The sequence below is a fragment of the Canis lupus genome, chromosome 36, assembly GCF_003254725.2.
Source record: "Canis lupus dingo isolate Sandy chromosome 36, ASM325472v2, whole genome shotgun sequence".
NCBI lineage: Eukaryota > Metazoa > Chordata > Mammalia > Carnivora > Canidae > Canis > Canis lupus.
In genome coordinates, this window is record NC_064278.1 from 7,570,827 (window position 1) to 7,597,853 (window position 27,027).

The 27,027-nt window shown below is 42.1% G+C and overlaps 1 protein-coding gene across 1 annotated transcript in view; it reads right to left on the reverse strand.

Moving 5' to 3' along the window:
* Positions 1 to 27,027, reverse strand: part of DPP4 (dipeptidyl peptidase 4) — a 78,838-nt gene that overhangs the window by 11,586 nt on the left and 40,225 nt on the right. Inside the window, 14 exon segments of the mRNA XM_025471054.3 lie at positions 313 to 377; positions 3,476 to 3,506; positions 3,508 to 3,576; positions 4,166 to 4,220; positions 6,793 to 6,987; positions 9,393 to 9,462; positions 11,856 to 11,954; positions 12,196 to 12,243; positions 14,048 to 14,169; positions 14,551 to 14,604; positions 15,546 to 15,613; positions 15,881 to 15,988; positions 18,274 to 18,318; positions 20,380 to 20,512. Coding sequence (XP_025326839.1) covers positions 313 to 377; positions 3,476 to 3,506; positions 3,508 to 3,576; positions 4,166 to 4,220; positions 6,793 to 6,987; positions 9,393 to 9,462; positions 11,856 to 11,954; positions 12,196 to 12,243; positions 14,048 to 14,169; positions 14,551 to 14,604; positions 15,546 to 15,613; positions 15,881 to 15,988; positions 18,274 to 18,318; positions 20,380 to 20,512 — 1,162 coding nt within the window.

The window sequence follows — 27,027 nt, forward strand, 5'->3', positions numbered from 1 at the left end:
TTAAAGGAATATGTCGAATATGACATGTTTTCTAAATGAAATTTTTATAATTAAAGTAATTATCTGGTGTTGCTTTGTATTTCCAAATGAATGCATATTGTGACCTATATAGCATACGATAAAGACTGTAATTAATGCAGAATATAGTAGGGGAAGCTAGTGGAGTATCTCTAAACCACCTGTGTTATTTCTTTTTAACAAGAATTTTGTTGGAAATAAAAAATATATATTTTTTAGAATAGATACACTTAAAGATGTTCTTAAACAACTTATAAATAGGTTATAAAATGGATCTGGTTTCTCATCTCTTACCCTGTAATAGTCAAGGTTGTCTTCTGGAGTTGGCAAACCCATGTAACGTTCTGTATACACGGAGTCTGTGATGAAAAAAATTGAAAAAAACACTTAATTCATACAATACAACTTCTCTTCCTTTTATTGGGTTAGTTTAAGTGCTTTCATATGTCGTAGCTTGTGCGTAGGTCTACAGAGTATCCCCCTCAGGAGTGTCTCCTCCAGATCATTTTTATTTGGCTTGTTAATGCAGCCAGACGCCTGCTCAGACTCATGCCTTTCCATACTCAGCTGGAACCAATGAGGATAGAGGGAGATGAGACTAGATGATCTAAACACAGTTAATACTCCATCTACAGAGGGCGCCTGGGTGGCTCAGTTGGTTTACCATCTGCCTTTGGCTCAGGTCATGATCCTGGGGTCCTGGGTTTGAGCCACACATCAGGCTCCCTGCTCAGCGAGGAGTTGGCTCCCCCTCAGCCCCTCCTCCTCTGCCCTTCCCCCTTACTCATACTCCCTATCTCTCTCTTCTCTCAAATAAATAAATAAATCTTTAAAAAAAAAATAACCCATCTGCAGAAAAATCAAATGCAAAGTGCTGAAAGGTAAGGGCTCTTTACATTATCATCTGACCTTTTCAAAGAACCTTAATTTGGAAGTCACTGAAAGGGTCAATTATCTTAAATTTTTGGTCCTGACACAAGCATATGTCTTAATTTCCTGTTGGAAACCCCTTATAATGCTCAATTACTAGCTGCTCACTTAAATCATAGGTTGTTTTGGCAGTTTAAAATTTGCTATAATGAAAACAAGGAAATCAGTTATCATTTATTTGCTGTATATCCCTGTACTAGCTCAGTTACTCCGTCACAGTGTACCATTTGTTTTTCCTCATTTTGTAGCGAGCCCTCACTTTTGGCATTCTAACAGTTGTGAATTGTGAAATAGATTACATTAATATCTGCTGAAATGATGCAAGCTCTTTTATCTACAGATATGGCTGAAAACAGGATGCATAATTGGTTTGGTTATTTTGGGTAATTAAACATATTTTTGCCCTATTTTTAAAAATTTTATAGATATATCCCAAAATATATGTGAGAAAATTTACAATTTACTGTGTGGCTAAGTTCCAAGGTAACTTTAAAAATCTGAAGTAATTGCTTTGAAAGATGCCCCCTCCAATGACCAGATTACAATAAATAGGTAAGGATAGAGTATAATATGCTGTCATTGTGCTGTTTAGATTAATGGCTCGAATTTCACTGTAATTTTACAGGTAGTTCAGTATTTTTTTTTTTGGTAGTTCAGTATTGATCTTACTAATTGTTTAAATAAATAGATCACCTAAATAATAGCCTTAAGTAACATTTTAACCCTTTTCGAATGACTGGCATTTAAAGGCTACACTGATGATGAGTGTTAGCTATTCCACATGTATTCTTTATGCTTGCTCTATGGAAATCAAAATACTATCTTTCAAAATGAATAATGGCAATATTTTATTATTTTGATTAAAAGGAAGACAGACACAGATGATATGTAATTTTATATATCTAGAGGACACTAATATACAAAATATAATACCTTAAAGGACATTTTATAATATAAGATCTTCATAAAATGTTCATATCTTTTAACATTTAAACATAAATAATTTAAGTTGTACATGTGATAGGAGGGAAAATCGCCTTTAAGGGCAAAATAAATTTTTCCTGAAATAGTAGCAGACTTTTCTATTCTTCTTGTCCTAGAACCTAATACTCCTTTCTTATTATGTTAACCAGGTTTACATGTGTGAGAAGATCTGAATTTTGTTTTTCTCCTTTTTAAACACAGAGAGAGTGTGCCTATGTGCAGGAGCAGGGGGAGGGAAGGAAGGGCAGGAGAGAGGGAAAGAGAGAATCTCATGCCCAGCGCAGGGCACTAGCTCATGACCCTGAGCTGAAATCAAGAGTCAGACACTTAACTGGCTGAACCACCCAGGCACCCCTGAAGTTTTAATAACGGTATTTAATAAATGTATAATACAGGTGTTGTAAAATGTAAAAAATGCGCCTTTGAAATACCACTTGTGTACCTCTTCTATCTGATCTTTGAGTAAAATTGTTCAAATTAACACATATATAAGAACTCTGGAAAATACCTATGTCCAGAAAGTTGGGTTTGTCCAAATACATTTAATGAAGTCCTCTTATTATTCTAAACTCACAAAGATTGCTTCTATTATTTTATTGACCACCAGAGGTCTCCAAAAACAAGCTCTCCAATGGAACAATTAATATCAAGCAGGAAAGTATTATATGAAAACAAATCCATTGTGTGTGGACTAAGTCGGAAGTGTGATTTCCAATGTTTTTTTAACAGAAAGATCACAATATTTTATTTATTTGTTTATTTATTTATTTTACTTTTTTTTGTTGGCCTCTTCTAACTTAGCCTTTAAATAAGAGTTTCCTACAAGGTTGGTACTACCATGTATTAGGGCAAAAAATATGTAACAAGTGTATTTATTATCAATAAGTCTATCACATAAAGGACTTGAGATGGAGTCTGAAGAGGTGCAGGAAAGTAATTCATCTTTTCACCATCTCTGACTCTTTTCTCCTACCTAGCGTACTAATGTTCATTCTCTCCCTCTAGGGAATTATAGTCTTACATATATATGATGCCATATAGAATTATCTCTCAATGATGAAGAAGAGATTCTAGAGCGGCTTTCACTAATTTAGAGACAGTGTGTGTGTGTGGGTGACAGTGACAGTGTGTGACAATCATGAGTTCCCCTGTCCCTACCCTCCTCTTTCCACCCAAAGCCCTATTTGTCTTTGACCTTTACTGGAAGAAAAAGAAATACATGCTTCTATTCTGCTAATATGTGAAACCCAAAAACTCAAAATAAAATAAATTAAGGGAGGGTTTATCTGCAGAAATGTAGCGTTAGGGATGTTTTGAAATTTAGAAAACAGAATTTGTCGATAACTAAATGTATAGATGCCAATACCACCGAGCCTTTCTCAATAGCAGAGTAAGTGAGATCATTCGATTCTAGGTATCCATAAAGTGCATCTACAATGAATCAGCTTATTTCCTGTAGAAACACTGAAACTCAGACAGGAATGGTTTTGTCATTGAAATTTTAAGGTCAACTCTCCGTATCTTTTTGATAGTAATTACATACCATAGTACTCCCACCGTGAGACAGGTGCCACAGGCTATTCCACACTTGAACACGCCACTGCCTGCTCCCAGGACCATTGAGGTTACGTACCCTCCATATGACTAAGGAATGGAAATGGTTATTTTTATGGAGGTAAAGGAATTCAGGACATATGGTAAGCGAGTCGCAGTTTCCATATTTCTCACATCTTTATATACTGTGCCTCTTTAGAGATAGAAAGCATGGTAGAGAAGGGCTTAAATTGGCCTTAATTGGACAATATCTAAAGACTACACTTGCAGAGCCCTGGTGGCTTTGCTTGACAGGTCTAAGTCGGAAAATCATCAAAAATTTACTGGATAGTAATTAAAGGAAAAAAGAGCGATAGATACTAGATCTTTACTGACTTTGACTCATAAGAAAAATCACCCTACTTCCTTCTCTCCTGCTCTCCTTCCCCACCTCCCTCCCTCTCGCCCTTTCTCGCCTCCCTCCCTTCTCCCCCTTAATCATAATAAGCAAAGATGTATACCTTACTGGCAGGGACTGGCAGGGACTCACTGCCTAGAGGACATTTTATTGGGGTCTTCTTAGATTAAAAATACAGGATTTTCATCTCTAAATATTTACACGCCAAGGATAAATCATTGTGCTCCGAATTCTATTTACTAACTATATGCACATAGATTCATTAGCCAAACAACTACTCACCCAGCCCCAAATTGCAATCCGTTTGTCGTCCACAAATCCCATTTTTGAAAATTGTCTAAAACATATGGAAGAAGTCCGTGAATTAGTATTGCATTGTGTATAGAAAACTAGGATAAGTGCACAAATGTGAAACCCTGCCATTTGTTCTCTATTCCCTCCTGTTGGAATCTAAGATTAATTATGGCCAGCAATCAAATAAACACCTGAGACAGATGTCTATCGTTTTTTTTTTAACCTAAGAGCTGGACGAACAAGGTTTACTTTTGTTGGAGTCCCTAAAAATTTTGTCTGTGTGTTTGTGTGTGTGTGTGTGTGTGTGTGTGTGTGTGTGTATGATTCACAGAAAACAAATCCTGGCAGTTTTTTTCACAGCTTCATATAAAAATTTGCAGCCCAGATGCACTTTTCTTTACATAATTGAATTTAAATCTCTCCAGATGTTTTTCAGTTTAAGAGAGGCTGCCCTCGCAATGGAGAAATAGAGGGTCATGGAGAACATCTGGGTAGGGCTGAGAAAGGTCTCTAGGCCCCCTACCTGAGAACTTAAACACCATTCTCTAAATAAATCCCTTCTTCTGCTGGGTGTTGATTAGTTAGCTCAGCACCATTAAATAGGAAGCAATTTTTCCTTGACGGATTAAGAAGTCTTTTTGCCACTAAATTGTGTTCAGGATACCTATATCCAGTTAGAGAAATGAGAAAAGTGTTTCATGCAGTCACTTTTTAATCTTAGCCTTACATCAAAAGGTAATCTGTTTGCTTTAGGAAGAAATTTAGTAAATGGGGCTCTTTAACTTTGTAGTATGGGGGGTGGCAACCCTTACAGTGACCTATATGTGATTTTGAAAATTTTGTGTTTTTCAATAATAGATATATGCCTTAGGTGGCCCTGAGTTAAGCAATATTAGAAAAAATTAAAAGTAAGTAGTTTTCAACTCATTATCTCCTCCCCATAAACTTTTATTTTTTCCCCCGTAAACTTTTAAAACTTGGCATTCACATATGTATAGAAATGTGCACCAAACCATGAGTGTACAAGTTGATAAACTTTACAGAATGAGTATATCCTTGAACTAAGATACAGTGCATTGCTTCCCCCCCCCCCCCCGCCGCCCCCAGAAGCCTCTGGGTCATTTCCCCTTTGCAAAAGGAAAAAAGATAAGATTCCAATTTGTGCCTGGTTTTGAACTTTCTATGAAGTGGGTCATGCAGGATACACACTTTTGTGCCTGCTTCTTTCATTCAACAGCCTGTGAGATTCATCTATGCTGCTGTATATAGTTCTTTTTAGTTGCTGAATCAGTATGCTGTTGTATAAATACACTACATCTCATTAACTTTTTAAACTGGAGATGTATATTGTGGATACCCAATTCTGTAGTTTTGGATTTGAGAAGCCCTGGACACTATGCCCTCTCACAGAGGACCAATCTGGAAAAATTAAAATTTAGTTTTAAAATATCACAGCCTTCCTCCTGAGCCAGTTTTTCCCCCTCTCTCTAGTCTAAACCTCTCCTTCTTTCTATTTTACTTTAAAGGAAAATAGCTAATCATTAACTCTGGTGTATGAGACTTAGAGATACTTAATAAATTGTCTCTCTTCTCGTTGGTTGTTCCTTGTTTTTAAAAGCATTTTCCTCCGCCCACTTAATCATTCACAATTTTTCTGCATTTCCTAGTTTATGACTTCATAACATTCTTTTAAATCAACCACTTGTTATGCTTCCTTAGACATCCAGGCAGTTGGTTACAGAAACTCAAAGACTACATTTCCCATTCACCAGTTGAATGCGGCTGGACTGGAGAGTGCAGTTGAGACTCTAATCGAGTTGCAGACCTGGATTCAAATTCTGACTTCCCCTGGCAAATTACCTAAGAGCCTGCATTTTTTTTTTCTAGCTGAAATATGGGGTACAGACACCCACCTCACAGAGATGCTGTGCAGTTCCTGTGACAATGCAGGTAAAGCATTGCCCATTTACACGTGTATTACGTGGTAACCACTATTCATCAATAAAATCTCTCGAGCCAGATCACATCGATCTGTGGGCCCATGATTGGAAAGCACAAGAATGAGATGTGATTCATACTTAATACAGCCCTTGTAACTGTGAGCAAAAAAGGCTCTGCTCCACAATTTTCCCCCAATGGCAGAGTAACCCTCATCCAGACTGTAGGAGCCACTCGTAGGATTTCGTAGCCATCACATGCAATGCAGCCTCCATACCCTATGAAGGAACACTGAGCTCCCTCACGTACCCTTGACCAAACGGATGATGATTTCCTTGTTTAGTTAGATGTTTACTCAGGGGTGCATTTATCTCTCTCAGTTTGTCCATGTGTTTGATGAATTTCTAGTCTCTGTTCCCGAAAAGGGGGAGCACATATACCAACTCCCTTTCTCGAGTCACAGAGAAGAGTTTCAGAAATATGTCTTTTTTAACCTTTATATAAGTCTATAATGACATACATTTTTATCTAAGTGTGATATCGTCACTAAAAATGTACCCTGAGGATAAAGGATTCATCCCAGGACACTTTATATCCTTTACATTTTACAAATTAAAAATATAAAGCGGGGGGTGGGGGAGTCAGATGACCTTCGGATTCATCTCCTAGTCACTCACCTGGCTGCGTCAATTTGATCTTGAACTTCAAATGTTCCCAGTCTTCTGTTGACGGCGTGCATGATCTTATCTCCTTGGTAACCACTTCCTCTGCCATCAAAGCTAGCTACGATAATGTTTTCTGTGCTTGCAAGGTAAGTAGCCCAGTTGAGTCTGAAGACAGCGTCTGCTTTTTGACTACATGGGCCTGCATATCTGTGAAAAATCCCAAATTGTTAGCCTTTGTGGTTTTTCTGCATCAAATGAGGAGTGCTTGTATTTCTTCTACTCCCTGTGGACAAGAAGCATGCATCTTTCCCGACGATGAGCCTGAAATTGTGCCAGCCACCAGGGTGTCCACGATGGTTCCTCTAAAACTTGGCGGCGCGACTATAATGGCTGTGTGTTTCCTTCAAAGATACCCATCAGTTTTACCTTTGAAGATTGGTATCAAACACAGACTTCATAGGCTAACATTTTCTAAGCCGTATATTTCTTGGAAATCAAAGAAATAAATACTTAATAGTTGGGATGGAGAAGTTGTGTGATGAAAAATTAATGAGGATGCCAATAAATGCAGCTTTGAATATATCCTTCCAGCCTGGCTTACAAGCACTCCTACATTCCATGTGTATTTCCGAGGCTGGAACTTCTAGAAGGACTGCTTGACTGCTGTATGATATGCCCTGCATTCCCCCATCGAGTCCCAGCACAGAGCTGCACACGAAAGCTACCATGAGCCCCTGTGGAATGGGCCAAGGAATGAATGGACACTATTCCTTAAAACTTCAAAGGAGAAAGAGGTAGACTGTATTGAAAGACATATGTTGTTATTCTGCATTCTATTTATGAACGAGTTTAACTCCCTGCTCTCTGCAATCTTTGCAGGCTGGACCCCACTCCCACACAGCTGGATGTACAATCTCCATCAAGCCCCCTCATTTCCATTTGTTAATCAAGACCAGCTCCCTATAGCTCCTTGCATCTCACTTAAATATGTCATCTTTGCACGATCTGCAGGACTCCTGGACCCAGACTTGCCCACTATCTCTCCCTCCCAGACCATTTCTCCTACTGGTCTGCTTGCTGTACCCCTCTACCTGCAGGCCTTTGCTCCTCCTAGGGATGGAAGTCAAAAGAACTTCGGTTTAAAGCAAACACTGCATTCCTTTCATTTTAAACTAAATATTGTATCATTCTAACTTTAAAAAAGGAGAATGCATTCGTGCATTTCTTGGGTGAGTAAACATTTTTTAACAACACGTGAAATGCCTTGGTCATTTTAATGATTTTAGATTCGGTAGAGTAATAGCTTCTCTTAATATTAGTTATGTAACAAGTTACTTACTCCCTAAGATTAAACAACATTATTTAAAAAAATAGAAAGCAAAGATTTGAACATCAAAGGATGGGAGGAGGAAAACAACTAAAAAGAAACAGGTAGTAAATTTACCATGTTTTTAAAAATGTTCCTAATGAAGGGGGTGTCTAACCATTCCTCGCTGGGGAGCTGAAGAGGACAAAAGTCTCACTCTTTTCAAAAATATCTGTTTCCAGTATTGGGGCTAAAGCCAAAAGCAAATTAACGTCACTGTAGTCAAAGTTAGGCTTACCGAAAATCAAACAGCACACATGGAAGTTTAAAATACCTTTTTCTCTTTCTTTGAGCTTTTATGTTTTGTTATATGGAACTATAAATACGGGGCAAAAGGCTGTGTTGGATGCTAACACCCCTCTTTTGTTGTGGGTGGTACTGGTGGTTACAACAGAAAAGTGATGTTCTCATGAGTCTCAGTTTCCTTTCCTATGTAATGGGCCCAACAGAACTCTTCACACCGGTTTACAAATTACTTGGCATGAAGCAGGCACCCAGCACGTTCGTTGGTTTGTTTTTGTCTTGTTTTTAATAGAGGAAATGAGACAAGCCAGGACAGGAAGAGTGGCGTTGTGGCATTAGGTGCGAGGTCGGGGCACTTTTAGAAGCATCAAAGTAAAATGTATTCCCAATCATTATCAAAAATATTTTACTGAAGATGCCACATTTAGAATTTGCAGGAGTTCACATTTACTGTTCAAAGATTTGCGATGTCAGAACTTTCTCTGAGACTTAAAGAAGTCTAGAATAATAATGAATAATTTCCTTTATCACATCTTCTCTTCACCACAGAGAAGAATGAGAAATACCAGGTGGTGGGTGGTATTCCAGGAAGAGAAACCTGATGTCCTGATGTGCCCAAGTCACTAATGAAGGTAATGAAGGTAAAGAAATTGTGAAGACTACTGATGTCCATCTCCTGCATGTTAAAATATGCATGAGGTGAGGATAAAACTGGTGACCTGATAATTCTTTTGGAATTCCCTTGTATTCAGAGACACAAATCAAAACAAAATGACCATATACCATTATGACAGAGGGTGTCTACATTCTCCACTAGAAAGATGGTAGAAAACAAGGGTTTGGGTTTGTGATTACATCATGGAAGAAGCAAATGGTGAAACTGCTTCACAGTGATTCAGGAAGAGACAAAGCATACAGTCGGCTCTAATTTTCCATATGCTGCACTAGGTAACACGTGTATGATGGTTAACCTCTAATTTGTTCCCTCCTCTTGAATACTTACACATCTATTAGTAGAGGATATTTCTTGGATGAATCAAAATGAGGAGGCAAGATCATCTGATACCAAAATTCTAAACAAACAGAAAGATTAATTAGTAAATTAAGAATAATTATTAGTACACGATCTAGGTTTCTTTGTCCATAATAAATCATAGTTGGGATTCAACGATTTGTTAACTTACAATAGAAAAAGAAGATGAACTGCTGGATTCAGTATGTTTTTAAGATACAAAAACATTCTCTTTAAGGTTAGAATACTAGTAAAGATTAAACCAATAAAGTTGTTTCTAATACATCTATTAAATACATTGGTGCCTTGTAAAATAAAAGTGCATCTTAGAATTGCTAATGTTTTGTTTTTATGATTCTGTTCTTTGGCATCTGATCTACTTATCTAGTTTGTTTATGGCTTATGTTCTAAGTTTTCCTCCAAAATGTTTTCCCCTTCTTGAATTTCCTTGAAGATGTTTAGGATTTTTAGTTGGCCCTAACTCTATTTTAAAGTTCTGATTTAATAACATTTTTGTAATTCTTATTGCCATCCCAGACCGCAAAGCTGAGTTCCCATTTTCAGCTCTGTGTTTCACAGAATGAAATCAGGTTTATATGGAGCAGACTGTTGTGTACGTTCTGTATGAACTGCAGATCTGTTTAATTCTCTGTGCTTGATTTAGCATCAGTTTAATAAAATTTGTCCCCAAATAATGAATCGGTTTCTTTTGCTCCCAAATTCAAGATCATGAGTTGGATTAATAAATCTTAAAAAGAGAGAGAGAGAGAAAGAGAGATATTTTATATTTTAATTAGATTACCTCCAGCTTCAGTAGATTTAATCTGTAAGGGAAAAAAAAATCCCTATCTCCAGGGCTGCTGCTTTTTTTTTCTGTTTATCTCTCTTTTCTCTCTTTCTTTCTTTTTTTTGGTTGTTAAAATGATTTTAGTTGAGGAAAAAAAGAAAGATTTAGAAGTAAAGCCTTTATATAGATAGATTTCTCTTCAGTTCGTATCTTGCTGATTATTTTATGTCTTCTGCCTACATGTGATTATAAGGACAAAAATTTAAGTCTTCATTATTTTTCAATGAATGTCAAACTATGTGTTGATCATGATGTTTTAATAAATATGCCAAACCCACCATTTGATCTCTCCTTTGTTTGAATCTGTTCTAGTTGATTAGAAGTATTCTGGTTACATCTTTCCAAAGACGCGGTTTTTTTTCTTTGGAGGGGGGAGGTTCATTGTAATCCCCAGTCCCCCCTCCTTCTGCCCCTCCTCCATGGTCTCCCCTATCCCCCACCCCTGGCCCTCCTTTTCTGGGGTTCGAATGTAGAACCACCTCCCAGATGGACTCTCCAGCTCCAGCAGATCCTGTCTCACTCCCCTCCCTACTAGGTTGTCCATCCGATCCCGTGGCTTCCCTGAGCCAAAAACATTCGGGGGTCCCCCACTGCTTGTCAAATCTCAGTATGCAATGCTTTCTGCCCCAGCAGCCCAGGTAGCTCTCCAGAACTCTAAATCCTTGCCCAGCACGCCTGATTCAAGGGCCAGCAGCACCCGGCATCACCTTGGAGCGAATATCAAAACCCTGGGGCTCACCCTGCCTTGCTGGATCACAAAAGGATCATGAACGAGGTGCCAGGTGATTCATAGGCACATGCAGTTTGAACAGCCCTGCTCTGAGCTGTTCTTCAGAAGCACCCTCTACTTTCCAGCACTTTTCCTGCCATTTAAAATTGGATGGATCTTTTCCACTGAATCTTTTTAGATCTTTTCTATTATTATCTTACATTAAAAAAAAAAAACTTAAATCAATCCTGATGATTCCACCATCCTCCATGAGTAACTAGCTCTTAATGGGGGGGGGGGGGACCCAAAAGACAAATAAAAATTAACAAACTACAAAATTTCAATTTTGTTCCAAATAACCCTCCCTGTCCTCCATGGTTCCTACACGTCCTCCATGCTCAGGCTCCCAGCACAGGCATGAGCCTAACTGTGGCAAGATGATGATTAGGGAAAATTCAAGATTTCTCTCCTGAGATTGAAGTTTTAACATTTTGCAGCCAGATCTTATTTTTTATACAGTCATCTCAGATATTTTTTTGATCTCTTTGGGTTAAAGGTAAAAGATATTAAGATATCATTAAGTTAAACATGCAATTAATACTTTACAGTAGCACAGAGCTACTAACAGAAGGAAAAGGAAGTGGCAATAGTGTGCTTTTTCCAAATGCTTTCCTCTTAACAGAATAAATCTTACATAGAGTGGTACTGTATTTTAAAACAAAACAAAACAAAAAAGTAAAACCTGCAGTTCTCATGACACTATTTCATAGAAAAAATAACCTTAAATCAGATGTACATATAACATAGAATGTGTATTTTCAGATCAAGTTATCACATTTAGTTATATTTTTATTGGTGTTTCCAGGAGGAGTTCTGTACCTAAAGAAATTTAACTTACTTGTTTCATGCAAAATAATGGAGTCCAGTTTTTTTGAGGGCATCTGGACATCTTGCAGCATTTTATCCAAAGCTGAATTGTCTTCCAGGACTCTCAGTTCTAAATAAATATTCCAGACGGCAGTAATTCGTTACAATGTGAAGAATTCAGATTGTGCAAAGTGCTAAGGAACAAGTGGCAATTCACTGATGGGACTATACATTGGATTATACACCGGAGTTCCAGTCATTGTTTAAACACTCTAAAGGCAAAAAACCCCCCACTATGCTAAGAACACGTTGATCCTGTTCACTGACACTTTTCTAAAGAGCAAAGGGAAGGTGAAATGTTAAGGAAATACCTTTATCGTCGCTGCTCCTATGCAGGGTATAGAGGGGCAGACCAGGGCCTGTGAACACAAACAGGGAAAAATGTTTTAGGTGAGGCTTTGTAAGAAAAGAAGATAGCATATTTTTCAAAAATGGCTATTTGCTACCCTTTAACTTCGATAACCATTTCAAAACCAGTTAGCTCGGATAGAACAAATAGCACAGTAGATAAGGGGCTTACTAAGTGTTAGCTGGTTTTCCTTTTTCGTGAAATAAGTGCAATTGGAGATTCAGAAATATTACCGGGAAGGCACAGGGCTCGGTGGAATGAAGCAAGAATGAAGCTCTGGCCCTGCTGGGTGCTTGGGGCACATGTTGCCTCCAATTTCCTCGTCTGTGCAGTAAGCCAGGGCACCCGTGACCCTGGGGTCTTTCCTCCCCTGCCCCAGATCCACACCCGGGCCATGGCCACGCCCCTCAGGCCCCGCCCCCCGGGGCGGAGCTCTGGGGCCAGCTCCAGCGGGGGAGGGGCGGGCTCCCCACTGCTGCCCCTACCCCACCGCGTCCCGAGCCAGGGGGCACATCTGCACAGTGCCTGACTTGGATAAGCCATTCCTTTCTGGCATGCAAAAGTGTTTTTCTCGCATGAACATATCTTCACTATTTAGCCCAACTGTGGTAGTTGCAGACTAGAAGGTAATGTACAGAAAAGCTACTTGGTGAGCTGTTTAATTCTGATGCATTTAGATAGTACGAACGTTTCATTCTTGGTCAGAGCCCCAGTGAAGGCGTTATAGAGACCTGGCTTTGAATTCTGGTTCACCTGCTGTGTAACTCAGGGCACCGTATGGACGCTTCGATCTCTTTACACATAAAAGGAGGATAATATCTACTTTATAGAGTTTTCTTAAGAATCAAACATGACTACAAATATAAACTTTTAGCACAGTTCTTAGTATGAAACGCTTGCCCAAGAAATGGGGACCAAAAACAGTCACAGAAAATAAAGGAAGGAAGGAAGGAAGGAAGGAAGGAAGGAAGGAAGGAAGGAAGGAAGATGTAATGATAAAGAAAATGTGCTAGTAAAGAAAGATTCCGATAGCTGGTTTGGAGATCTCTTCCCTGTGAAGGACAGTTTTTTCCTGAGTATCTAGGTTCTTGCATTTTGAGAAGTAATCTAGCCTAGTGCTTCCTGGAGGGCTCAGGAGGTGGAGACCTGTGCTTGGATCCCGTCGTGCCTCTTAGTAGCTGTGTGACCTGTGAAGTCACGTCGCCTGTCCTTGCCAAGTTTCATTTATAATAAAGAAAACAGTAATAAAATAGTAACAGAAGATGGAACAGTGAGCAGGTTGGGTGACAGGCACTATCCACAGACGCTTTCCCATTTAAAGGGGCAAGCACATAAAATACTAATCAATAAACCTACAATTAAAAAACCACAATCAAAACTCTACCCTGTGTATCTATATAAACGATGAAGTGCCTCGGTGATACGTAGCCTCCAGTGTGTGTGTGTGCGTCTGTGTGTGTTCAGTCATAAGCAAGCCATGCGAGTCTCTTAGAAGGGGAGGAAAGGTGGTTAACTCACCACTTAGATGTGTCTGGAGAGAAGGGGACTTGGGTGACTTCGAGAGGTCCTCAGAGTCAAGAGGAGAAAACTGAGCAGGGCACAAAGAGTGTTTCCCGGACTGGACACAGAAAGGGACAGATGGGCAGAATGAGCCAGGAGGGTTGGTAAGAATGTTGTCTGAAGAGAGGAGGGAATGTCAGCTGGTGAGCGGAAGGCAGGGAAAGTGTGCAGGCTGAGGGAAAGGACAGGGCCACCCGGATAGACCTGGTCGCTGTGTCTGCACTGCTCCCCCTCCCCCGTCACTTCACACCTACCTGAACATCTCAGTTGATAGTACTTTGCGTCTTTACTGAACAAAACAGAATAGTACTGACACCTTTCTGGATTCAGCTCACAACTCAGGCATGTCACCTTTGTGTAGTCATTCAGCTGGATTCTGTAAACCAATGGTGGAGATTAAGTGCTTGATGAAAGACTACATGAAAAGATGGAATTGAATAATGCCGTATTCTGGTTTCAAATGTATCAGAGTGCCAAAGCAGTGCTCAAGACTTTCTCTTAATGTGTGAGAAATACATGAATTAATTCATGATAACCTCAAACCTCCCATTGTTTGGAAATAACACAGAACGTCTAATAAAGTCATTCTGTGTTGCTGACACCTGGGGTTTGATTTGTAAAGGAATGAAAGCGCTCAATTACAATTCCAGTTAGTTAAGACACGGGGAAAAAAAAAGAAAAAAAAAAAAAAAAAAGAACCCCAGAAGTTGTTCTTCAGCTACAAAGACTCAAGTCAACAATTTGATTTAGCTCTTACTTATAAAGATTTCTTCCTCCTGGCATTCCTTTATATTCATTACTAATGTAGTATCTGGGAAGAAAACAAATGAAATAGATATTAATTATGTTTTTAAAGAAAGTTGAGTACCCTCTAATTAACTCAACACCAAACATTAATGCTGGCCCTTCTTGGATCATTTTCCCCTGCTCCCTCACCCCCAGAAGCCATATTTCTCGTTATCTCTAAATAGGAGATTCTATTTTTTAAGACACACTAAAATATCTGAGTGCAGTCCCTGAAATCAGATATTTTAGACTGCTCCCTTCATTAAAGTGGCAAGCAAAAACTCAAAAAAAAAAAGGCTTTTGCAAGAAAAGTGTGACTGGACAACTAGCCTGACGTCGAGAGCCCATGTACGTATATTATTTTCCACATTTTCTTTTTTATAACACAAACTACTAGATGACAGGAGCCCCATCTTTCTGAGAGCAGCAGAATCACTTCTAAGGAGGACCTTCAAAAACTGCTTTGGGCAGCGGCAAACATCCTCCGCCGTGAGACCCAATAATGAATTATCCAAGTGCCTTAGGTTCCAATGAAAAACAAACACTCCCTTTCCACCAAGTAGTGCCTGGTAGTTGACAGCCTCTGTAAAGCTTTCCATATTCCAGAGTAAGGCCAAGATAAAATAGCCTCTCCAAGCCTTCCAAAAATTCGGTGCCAGTTCGAATTTAACACGATGCCCCTGATGCCGGTTCAGTGTTCCAAGATGTTTTAAGAAAAAGAGGCTACAGCTCTTCTAATGTAAAGCAGGTAAGAGCAAGAGGTAGAGCTGCTTGGTGGCATGGTATCAAATCTGCTAAGCATATGTGAAAATCATTAAGGCTTCCGTATGTTAAAAAGAAAAAAGTACTGAACACATTCCAAATAGACTATTCTTTATTTGTAGGAGATTTTCCCCTATTTCTGGGCAAAGAGGGTGTGATTACCACAAGCATGTTTTACATCCTATCAGTTATTAGAATACTCACAGGTAATCACTGGTAAGAGCTTCTATCCCGATGACTTCCCAAGCTCCTTTTGTAATAAATGTGCAATCCTAATGGGATTTTTTAAAAAGACATTTATTAAACTCTCTAATCAAAGTTAACTGAAGGATTGGCTCATTTATAGCAGCAATTTAGATAATCTTAGGCCTTCTTCTTGGGTTTCCTCTCTGTATCCCGTCATCTTCCAAATACCACTTTGGAATTTGAATTAGTCGGGTATCAGTGCACATTGATTGACTTTACCAAACGATTTCCACTTCAAGTTAGTTTCATTAAAAAAGAGATCAACCTGAAATAAATCATGTGGGAATATTTACTTGCTTATCTATTTGGAATTGGCAAATGTGTTTGTAGCCATCTCCATTGCTGATGATCTTGTAGAAGCTCTTCCCGTCGGAGGTGAAATGAGGTTCTGAGGGCCTAAACTACAAAATAATAGAAAACATAAAACAAGATTAGAGCACATTAGTCTCATCTCAGTACCACCTTTAATTTTTGAAAGTCCTCTCGACACCTCTGCCCAAAGCCCATGCTTCATTTACTAGTCAAGTGAAACCAGAGCACCTCAAGAGAAAATTCTCCTCCTCGGAGAGACAAACAAAGAGATCTCCCTTGGGGAATTGTTTTATCCGGAGCAAATGAGAGAGAGCATATAAAGAGGTTTACGCAGGACTCTTGACACATAGCCATGGTATTGTCATCTCTAGACGTCTCTCTATGGAGGTTAACTGTGTGACTTGTGGCTATCAATGTGCAAAAATTAGCATTAGCCTTTCAGTTTTAAGAAGTAAATTTCCTCAATGCCACAGATTTGCTTTCTCGAAACAGATTATTATTCTTATTACTATTACAACTGGGAGTTTGTACCTCGTAATCCCCGTCACCTGTTTTGCCCATCCCCCTTACCTCTGCCTTCTGGCATCCATGAGTGGTTGCTGTTTTGTTGGCTTGTTTGTTTGTTTGAAACAGACTATTATTTGTACGGTTTCAGATAAGAGGTGGTTTTTAATTTGAGGGATCCGTTCCCTCCTTTTTAAATCCATATTTCTTTTTGAGAGCCAGAAAGTCTTTAACCATTTCTGGACCGGATAGTATAAGGGATGTCTGTCGTGTATTTCACATGGAAACATTCTTAGAGTTACCATTTTTATTGTAAGTCGTTTCATTTTGCTAAATAGGATCAACAATTTACAAAAAAAGTAGTTGTATGGAAATATAGTATAAAATTTCCATTTTTCACAGTTCAATAAAAGAGAGTTCTCAGAACATAATGTAGTTTAAGCAGAAGAGTATCTATCCCAGCCCGAAAGGAATATGTTGCTTTACGACTTCGGTTTCCTTACTACATTTGAGAGCAGGTAGGAGATGGTCTTTTAAAATTGTTGGTTCACTTTACCCTCGATGTTTCCTCTCTCATCAGCTCCCATTTTGGGAAGGAAGAAAAATGCTTCCCTCTTCTATTTAGTGATTCAAAGTGGATTCATTTATGGAGCAAGCTGAGGCGTGCAGTACACTTGGTGTTCTCATTACAGAGCTCTGAAACACATTCCCCTCTCTAGACCTGTGTTCACAGCCTTATCTTTTTAATACATTTCCCTGTTTCCCCTGGATGGAGTTGTGCCTAGTAGAAATGTGTGAAAAGTGGCATCTGTCTGGTTAAATACAGAGAGGAAAAAACATATTTTTTTCAAAGAGTCGTGAGGAAGTGTAGCGTGTCTCTTGCCATGGAGGAAACCACTTTTCATGTTGGCAAACCTCTCCCCTCTGCCCAATCAATGCCTGAAGAAAAGGGACGTGTGAATGCTATCGGAGCTCTGAGCCCAGCTGGAAGGGGTCCCATTTCTGGACCAGGGGCCTTCCCTCTCTGCCCCAAGAGATGTGAAGGAAATCTTTATATATATATATATGTGTGTGTGTGTGTGTGTGTGTGTGTGTGTGTGTGTGTGTGTGTATTTTTTTTGTCCCTTTGTTTTTCTCTTAAAGGAGGCTTCGTAGAAGTGGTCACAAAAATTAGATGACATTTGTTCATCATCTTTCTAGAAGGCGTCACAGTGGCTGGAGATCCTTCATTAACTTGTTTCAGCCCAGGGTCTGGTAGTGACACGGTTGGTGATTCTGCCCAAGGCGTAGTGTGGCAGGATCGAGAAGCGTGACAAGTCTCTGCGGGTCACCATGCCTTCCCGGATAAAACTCTGCATCTGGGGCCTAGCAAAGCGTGAAGCCACACAAGCGTGATTTCCTCCACAGGGAGATGCGCAGCAAGTGTGGCGTGCTTGCGGCTGACTTGCTGCTGGATATGGTCGCATCTCCTCACACATTCGTGTGGGCGGTGGACGGAAGCCACGTCTTCTGCCTCCAAAGCCCAGGACTTCAAAGGTGAGGTCAACCAGCAGGTTCGGCATCTTAGCTGCTTTCCAGCAACGGTTGCTTTATTGACTTTTCAGGAACTACACTTTGCCTAGAGTATGTCTTTTGTTTTGTGTGCTCTCAAGTTTTCACTTGTCCTGTTACTTTTTCCAACTGAGCATGTTTTATATTCCCCATTGAAAGGTGGCTCTGCAGGGAGCATTTAAATATTTGGAAAAATAGGTCAAGTAATATCTCTGTTAATAGCAAATAACACGGGGCCCTCCCCTGGGAAAGGTACGTGTTCAATGGCTCTGAGTGTCTGACTCATACTACAAAGAACCCATAACTCTTAAGCACTTACACGTCCAACCCAGCCAGTGGTACTCATTTCAATGTGTTTTTGTGCCTAGGGAGGGAAAAACACAAGGGCAGTGTTTCAGAGAGAAGCAAGATCTCAATTCTGTGCTTTATCTACGATTCGTGGTACCACAAGCATCATCTTATTTAAAATAATTGAAAGTTATCTCCACTTACATAGTTGCAGTCATGCTACGATTGTTTATATAATTGCATTAGAACATTTACCTCTCTTGCCTAGAGCTCCATCTTCCATATGTGGCCCTGGAAGCTCCCCCCGCTTTTTCCAATTCAACACGTACGGAACAGAAGATGATGTCGCTTATCTGGCCTCCCTCCCCGCTGGCTTGTTCTGACGCCTTCATTCTTCTGTTTAGTGCTACCGCTCACCCAAGCCAGAGACTTGGGAGTCACTCTAGACGCCTCCCCCCTCACGGCCACCCCCGCAGCCCCTGCCCCCTGGTTCTCAGACTCCTCTCGTCCTTCTCCACCCTTACTGCCTTAGCTTCTGTTCTCACCAGGTTTCCCTTGGGCCTTTGCTGTGACCTCCTGGTTGGAGACCCTGCTGCTCTTTTCTTCTTCCAGCCTGCCCTCCACCCTGCCTAACCCCCACTGACCTCATCTGGCAACATGTAGTTCTGTCTCCTTGTGATCCTCTCCTCTTGACCACGAGAAACAGCTCCCCGTGGCTGACAAGTGGTCCAAGCTCCTCAGAACGGCACCCGAGTCTCAGCCCACCTCCACCCCCACTTCTCACCATGGTGCCTCTCCCCAGGCCCTCATCCTCTGGAGCCCCAGACCCCGGTGCTCCAAGCCAGACCCCGGTGCTCCAAGCCATTTGCTGGATGCCTAGCATAGCCTCTGCTCACAGCCTCCTTGTACCCTTATCTGCCCAGGGTGCTCTGGGCCTCCCTTGTCATCTCCCATCACCTGTCCCAGTTGAGTGGGTCATCTTCTTTGGTCCTACATTCCCTCCATACTTTGCTTCTACCCTTTTAGGGCACGATACCCTGATAGTAGGATGATATAATTTGCAGGAAGCAAAGAGCTTGCATTTTCTAGTTTGCATTTTGGCTGTCCTGTGATGTAAGCAAGCTCCTTCACCTCCAGAATCTCTGTCTCCACAGCGTTTGGCTACTGTGTGTGGTCAAGAAACGGCAACTGTTATCATTGATTATCCTAATGGCATGCCCTATTAAAACATACACCTTTTGGGGACCAGCATGTTGTCTAATTTGTTTGTTTGTTTTTAAATCCAAAGTTATGCACAGAACCTGGGACATAGTAGGTATGCAGTGTATAAATAAACAAATGGGCAAATCAAGATTCAGGGTGCCCAGGCTTTCTGAGGCAAGAATCTGCATTGTGCCCAACCAGCATGGAGAGTGTGTAGAGGGGAAGGTATGTTGGCACAGAGCGTTCTATTACCAGAAAAGGGCCTGGAGAAGAGCTCTTGACATATGCTGGAAAAACCTTCCCTGGACTTCACCTCTCGTGAGGCTGCTGGTTCCCAAAGGGGCTTTCATTATGATTTGCCAGCTTAGCTGAACCTTGTGGTTTCTTGTGGGGAATGCCCTGTCCCCAGCACCTCAAGACAGAATTAACACTTGCCTTTGTCTTCATGTTGCCACCCTCTCAGCCTACTAGTTATCTTTTTATGCTCTAAAACTGATACTGCTGAAAGATAGTCACAGGGTGGCAAGAGATCTGTGGCCTTTTGCTACTTGACTTGTTTCACGTATTCCCCGCTCCCCATATTTTCTCTATTGAAACAAACTTCATTGACTTTGCAGCCTTCTTGGGCCTTTTGAATTTTGACACCAAATTCTGTCTTCTGGGCTTCCAATCATCATCCCTGCCCCAAGTGATAATAACCATAACTAACACTGTATGACTAGTGAGTATAGATGAAATGGAAGTACCACCAGATACCAGATTCTCTAAAAGTTAGTCAAGACTTACCCACTGCCACAGGATCTGACATGGAGTCAGAAAGAAAAGAAACTCAAACTTTATTTTCCTGATTCCCAATCATTCATTCTCCCTGTTTTCATACAGTCCTTGGGTCACATGTAGCTGTAGAAGCAGAACATCCCCCATTAAACCTTACCGATGAGGAAATCCATCCACTGGTGGAATTATAGTCATAAATATCCATGACTGAATAGTTCTGAATCCTTCGGAGCCACTGCATAGAAATCCTTTCTTCGTTTACCCATGTCACATCACACAAGTAGTAATCCCTGGAAGGAAGAAGGAAGGAAGGAAGGAATGAAGAAAGGAAAGAAGGAAGGAGAGAGCATAACTATTTTCAGACCTTGGTACAGATAGACATTCTACTCAAGGAAATCCATCTTAATAAGCATATGATTTTAAATGGTTGTCAAAACCATTTAATATCACAATTTTTTACCTTTTCTGAAAGCTTAAAGTGTAATTTAGTTTTGAATGGAAATTAAAATACATCTGACAGGAAAAACAACAGCTAACATCATACAGTGGCTTCACAAACGTGACTCACACTAGAGCTCAGGATTTTTCAAGTCCTCAACTTGGCCTTTGGTGGTGCTAGGAAGGCAAGGGTGACATTTCCCATCTCTTTTCTGCTGTCTTGAAAGAACGTTACAGTGAGGCCAGAGACACTGGCTGAGATTCAAATATTTTCTGGTAATTTGACGTGCTTCTTTAGAAAATTTTTGCTTTTGGGGTGAAATTATAACTGACCCTTTTCTCAACTTCGTTTTCAAAGGGGAAAAATTGATTCACATCTCTACAAACTTTGAAAATCAAATAATTATGCTGTAAAAGTCTTTTCTCAAGAGTCAAAACATGAACCATGTGAAAAAAATCAAGGAACCTTAATATAAGATTTATGCAAATGGAGCTATCTCTCTCTAGCAGGGCATCTTCCTCCAACGCACACCTTTAAACATTTTTGGGACTCTTTTTTTTTTTTTTATAGTGAGATGCAGGGAATTCACAATTTACTTTTCAGCCGGCCTCCCTAAATATTTGCTCTGGATTGTTTATTTTATTTGTTCCTCGTAGCCCTCAGTGTGATTTTGAAGGACCATTCTTAAATCATGCGTTTCTACTGCATGATTTTGGTTGATTGAAGCCTTATTCCCTTTTGTCAGAGAAACTCCAAGGGAATCTTTTCTTCCCCTTTCTTCCTGACTGGCCCCATGGCCATATCTTCCTCATCACCCCGAATGCACTAAAAGATGCCCTAAAATGCTCCTTTGCTCTTCACGGGCTGTGGCCACCCCCACTCCTTGTGTCTCTTTGCTCTCCTTGCTCACAAGCTCTCGGAGGCAGGGCCACAGGCTTCTTGTTCACAGGGTGTCTCCAGGCCCTAACAGAATACCTGGCACAAAACAGGCGCTCAGCACAGAAGAAGGGGAAAATCCTATGGAGTTCTTTGTGGCTGAAATAACTGGCTGTCCTCAGAACTCACAGATCATGTCCCCCCTGCACTCCCTTCACAGACACGAAAGCAGACAACCAATATTTATGGAGCACTTAGGCTGGATCAGCACATCGTATCCCCCTCTTGTAGCTAGGGATACCTCTTGGGTTAGTGCCCCCAGGGGTGCCTCCTGGCTGTCCCCACTGCAGGTGGCAAGCCCTGAAGACAGATCAACCGCTTCACCCAGCAGCAAAACCCCTCTTCCCACAAGTAGGGACTCCTCTCCATTTCAGCCCTTTCCCTTGCTCAGTAAGAACCTACCCACCATCCAGTCTGCATGGCTGGTATTCCATGAACACCCCCTGAGATTTCCCAGCTGCGTCCCCCCTTTGTTCAACCTGCCCTTCAGTCTGAAACCACTGCCATGCTCTGACTTCCACAGGTCTCCCTCAAATATCCCCTGAGCTCTCTGCAAATGCCCCTCCTTCCGGCCTGATGCCAGCAGTCATACCGGCTGCCAGGCTGCAGGGTATGAGAGTGTGAGCGCCTCTTTGCAGGAACAGGAGCAAGGGGCCCTCACTGAGTCCAAGTCTTCTGCCCTTTGCCCAATCCACAGGCATTAGATGAGAAAATGGAAAGGCAAATAAATCTTGCTGGGGCCAGGGAGTAAATGATTGCAAAGGGGATGGAATCATGAAATGCAAGGGAGAAAATCAAATTTTTTGAGATGAACTCTCTAGACGAGAGGTCTGAGGACTTTCTCAGCAAAAAGCCAGATAGTAAATATTTTAAGCTTTGTGGGCCACACGTGCTGTCACAACTACTTCTCTCTGCCTTTGCAGCACAAGAGCAGCCAGAGACGATACCTAAACAAACCAGTGTGGGCGTGTTCCAGTGAAACCCTGAGATTTGAGGTCCGTCTGATCTTCGCATGTCATGAAATATTACTCTTTTTGTGATTTGCCTTCCCAACGAATCAAAATTCTAAAAACCTTCCTTACTTGCAGATCAAACACGGATGGCATGGGGCTGGACTTGCCAGTGGGTCCTGGCGTGCTGATCCCTGCTCTATGCCAATGGTTCCTATTCACAGATCAAATCCCTTTGTAAATCGGATGAAAACCATGTCCCTCTCTCCAGGGAGGAAAAAAATGTCTCTTCACATACATGCACACATTGTCCCAGGGATCCCTGGGCATCGATTAGGATCATGGGCACCAGAACCAGGCTTCCCTTTTCTCAAGTGGCCTGGTCGGGAGAAAGGGCAGGCGGGGGGCAGGTCAGGGAGGGAAGAAAACTCTTTAACAAGACAAGTGTTTTATCTGCTAAAAACCATAGATTATACTTCGGATTCAGAAATCAGCAGTAACTTTCCCCCACTTGAAAACACGGAGTACTGGAATTTGGGAAGCCTGCCAGGAAGCTCACATGCACCTGGCACCTTCCCTGCCCGTTTCTAGATCAAAAGTCCACGAACCTGTATCTTCCACTCTCTTTGTCACTCTCTGCAGCCCAAGGTGTACTCTGCACCCTCTGGCGCCTCCGTAAGGGCCCTTTGCCAGCAAGCGCAGCAAGCGGACGGGACGTTTTGAATTCTCATGTAAACATACTTCTGTTTAATCACAGCTTCTCTTTAGGATTTGGAATTAAGGGGAGACAGAACGACGCTGCATAACATAGTCCTGAGCCAAGATCATGCCAGTCTGAAATGTCAGTGAGCCATAAAAAATATATAAAGGAACCAATGGGCAGAGTGTACTTTTTATTGAAAGGTTTAAGTCCCACTTAAGACCAGAGAAATCCAACAAGCAGGATTATCAACTATATTTTGTTCTGCAGGTTGATTTTTTTTTTGAAAAAAATTATTTGAAGGGAGAGAGAGAGAGAGAGAGAAAGAGAGAGAGAGCCTGCTCGAGCAGTGGAAGGGGCAGAGGGAATGGGAATCTCAAGCAGACTCCCTGCTGGGCCTCGAGCTCCACTGGGGCTGGATCTCGTGACCTGAGATCAGGGCCTGAGCCGAAACCAAGAGTCAAGTGCTCAACCAACTGAGCCACCCAGGCGCCCCTGTGTGCTGATGTCAATCTGTAAAAACAGAGAGGCGTCTACTGAGTAGACTGGTTTGAATGGTGGGAAGGGGCAGAAAGGGGCCATCAGGCAGCCTGGCCTTCCCTTGAGCCGGAGACTGCCCATCCCAGGTTGGGCATAGTGATCCAATAAACTCTCTAACTTCTGGGACGGGTTACTGCAGGGAGAGTATGGTTAGACTTTAATACTAAAGCAATGGAGTGATTTCTGGACAGAATAACAGGAGTTCACACCCATGGGGAGTTTACTACGTGCCAGGAACCTTTCCAAGTGCTCAACATAAAGTTTGTAGCAGCCTATGGGGTAGGAAGGCTAGAATTCATGTTTTGCAGACAAAGAAAGACAAGTGTAGAGAAGCTAAGTAGCTTGTCTAAGGTCACACACTGGGAACTGTTGGAGCCACGATTCAGACCAAGCAGCTGGCGTCAGATTTTGCTGTTCCCAGTTGCTCCCTCTATAGAACCTCCACCCATCTCTCTGGTAAATATTGTTGGCTAGCTTCACCCTCTTGCTTTTCTTCCGGATAAAATTCCTCACTCCATGAGGTCTATTTATTCGTACAGAGAGTGTGTAAACTAAATAGCTGCATTTTATAAAGCAGATTATATTCGAATGTACTGGGAGAGACCTGCTTTTGAAGGTCATATTCCAGAGGATCCCTTTGTAGGGCGATCGTTGCCTTGCAAATAGTGGGCACTTAATAAATGTCTGGTGGGTCGCACTAACTCCCCCAACTTGTGTCAGAGTTTCTTTTGGTGTATGAAGGATACTCAACATCAGGTAGGCATTACTAACTGGAAAAAACATTGGAGGGAAATTGCTCCTGAGAGCAAATGCAGACGGTGGAGTGATTAATTCGGTGAATCACCCAGGGAAGCAGGCGTTCTTCCAGCGTTGGCCCCGGGCTCCATGCCACTCTGCTCTGATGGGGATGCCAGCCCTCCCGGGGCTGCTGACAGATCGCTGAGGAGAAGGGTAGGTGGGGTGAGGCGGGGGGGGGGGGGGGAGCCCAATCACAGGGGGCCTGTGAGCACAGCATGTGAGCTCCTGTCTTGAAGTGTCACAAGCTTCCGGGCCATTTCAGTCCAGTACAGTATCTCCTGTGTGACAACCTCGGACCTGATATCTCTATAGATCAAGGATCATCAGCTATTCAGAGGACACATTTATCTATTGCATCATTCGGGAGCAGATAACACAGGGTGGGGCAGGTCATGAGCTGGGTGTGATGCCCCCCCCCCCCCCCCGTAACCATTCAGCAGCTCTGGGGGGGGGGGTTGGTGACCTGAGTAGAACACGCCCTTCCCAATCCTCTAGCTCAGGCCACAGAATTTGCAGACGGCTGGGAGGAAGCAGAAAAGAGGGATTGCTATGCAGGGTCACTTCGAGGGTCATCTTGGGTGCTGGCTGTCTACACGATTCCCCACACATAAACTCACATACATAACATACGTCACTTATCTACGCATGAGCTTATTCATTTATTCTACAAATATTCATTGGGCATTTGCTGTGTCCCAGGCCCCCTGAGAGGCACTGGAGATAACTCCTATAAGATGGGCCCCTACCTGTAGAACTTTCTTACTTTAATCCAGCAATGGGAAACTGAGCTCTAAATAAAGCAGTAGGAGGTATATGTTGTTTTCTCTCAAAGATTTTGAGCTTGCAAATTCCCATTAGGAGTCATGAATACCACCAAACAGCCTAAGGAATCTAATCCACTTAACCTCTAAATCAATGAACGCAGCAAGGAGGCTCCCTGTCTCTGGTAGGATTTCACCTGCTAGAAGTTCTGTGACGCAAGGATATGGCCTCAAGGGAAAATGAGTGATGAGAGCAGGGGCAGAGAAGAGAAGAGACATGCCCGCTCCCCTAGGGCTACACTCCAGGTGCTCCTACTCTCCAGGAACTAGCGGTTTGCTGGGAAACACGGCAGAGGGTGCTGGGCAGTTTGCTAAGAGGCGCAACTTGCTGGGATTAACCTGGTCCTGCTGGATGTTAGCATGAGGCCAGAAAATGGGGCATCACTGCTTGCTAGAACATTTTCCCCAGAAAGGACCTCGAGCCTGGTTTTAGATAAGCTGTGGCCTTGCTGGTGTTAATGGAGACCAGAACTGGATTTATGATTCCCTCTATAACACATTCCTGAGGCATTTCCAGAAATGATTCCTCAGTAAAATATGTCTCACACAAAATATCCCTAGTGAGTGAAGCCGTCCTCACCAGGAATGCAGCATAAAGAACTACAAACAATGACTTAATGATTCATTCCTAGGGGGCAACAACTAATTCCTTAGACTTGCACACATTTCCTGAGGTCAGCTCCTGGAATGAGGTTTCGAAGTTGGGGCGGGGGGGAAGACCCCACAGATGAAGCCTTGGGAAATGGCCATGACAATGACACGGTAGGCAGTGTGTCAAACGAGATGTGAGCGGAGCATCAAGCATGGTCCCTGCCCACAGGAAACACTCAACACATGAAACTCCATTTTTGAGGGAGTCTGGCCCGTCAGGGCCAGGCATCTGTCCCTGCTCCCAGCTTCCATGCTAACTTGCTGTGCGACCTTGAGCAAACGAGTCTCCCTCTCTGAGCCTCAGTTAGCTCTTCTGTGTCCCAGTGTGTTCTCAGCGTGTTCTGGAACCCCTGCAGGTTCTGTCTAATATCCTGACTCCTGGGGGAAGCAGGGGAGACAAGGCCTATGCCTGCCATCTGAGCAGTAATCTTTTGCTTGGCTTCTGGTACTGCACTCCTGTGCCATACCTCACTGGAAACCAAGGCTTCTGGGTCCTTGAAAAAGTTTGTAAACCACGAGTAATGTCTAAAGCCCCTTCCAGATCTAATGTTTTTCAGAGCAAGGGCTTATGGCTCATCCTCCCTGCGGACAGATGTCGGTTGTAGACTAAGAGGTCACACCAGGCCCTCCTGCTTTTTCCCTGGACAGCCTTGTACTTTCCCACCTGTGGGTGACCTTCCCCTTCACCCTCTGCCACTCCCCCACCCCAGTGGTGCCCTGTGGAATCCTTCCTGTTCAATCCACACATTCCCTAGGATGCTTTATTTGATCCCTGGGGTCATGGGAAACCTATTTCCTCTCCTTGGAATATCTCTGGCCTTCTGTCTACCCCTCTGGAGTATTTGCTTTTGGAGTCATTTATTGGAATATGTTATATCCTCTGCTTGGTCATAAGTGCTAGAAAGACAGAAGCTCAGGGCATTTACATTTGTTATGTAAATAGTGGGTGCTCAATCAATGTTCATAGAAG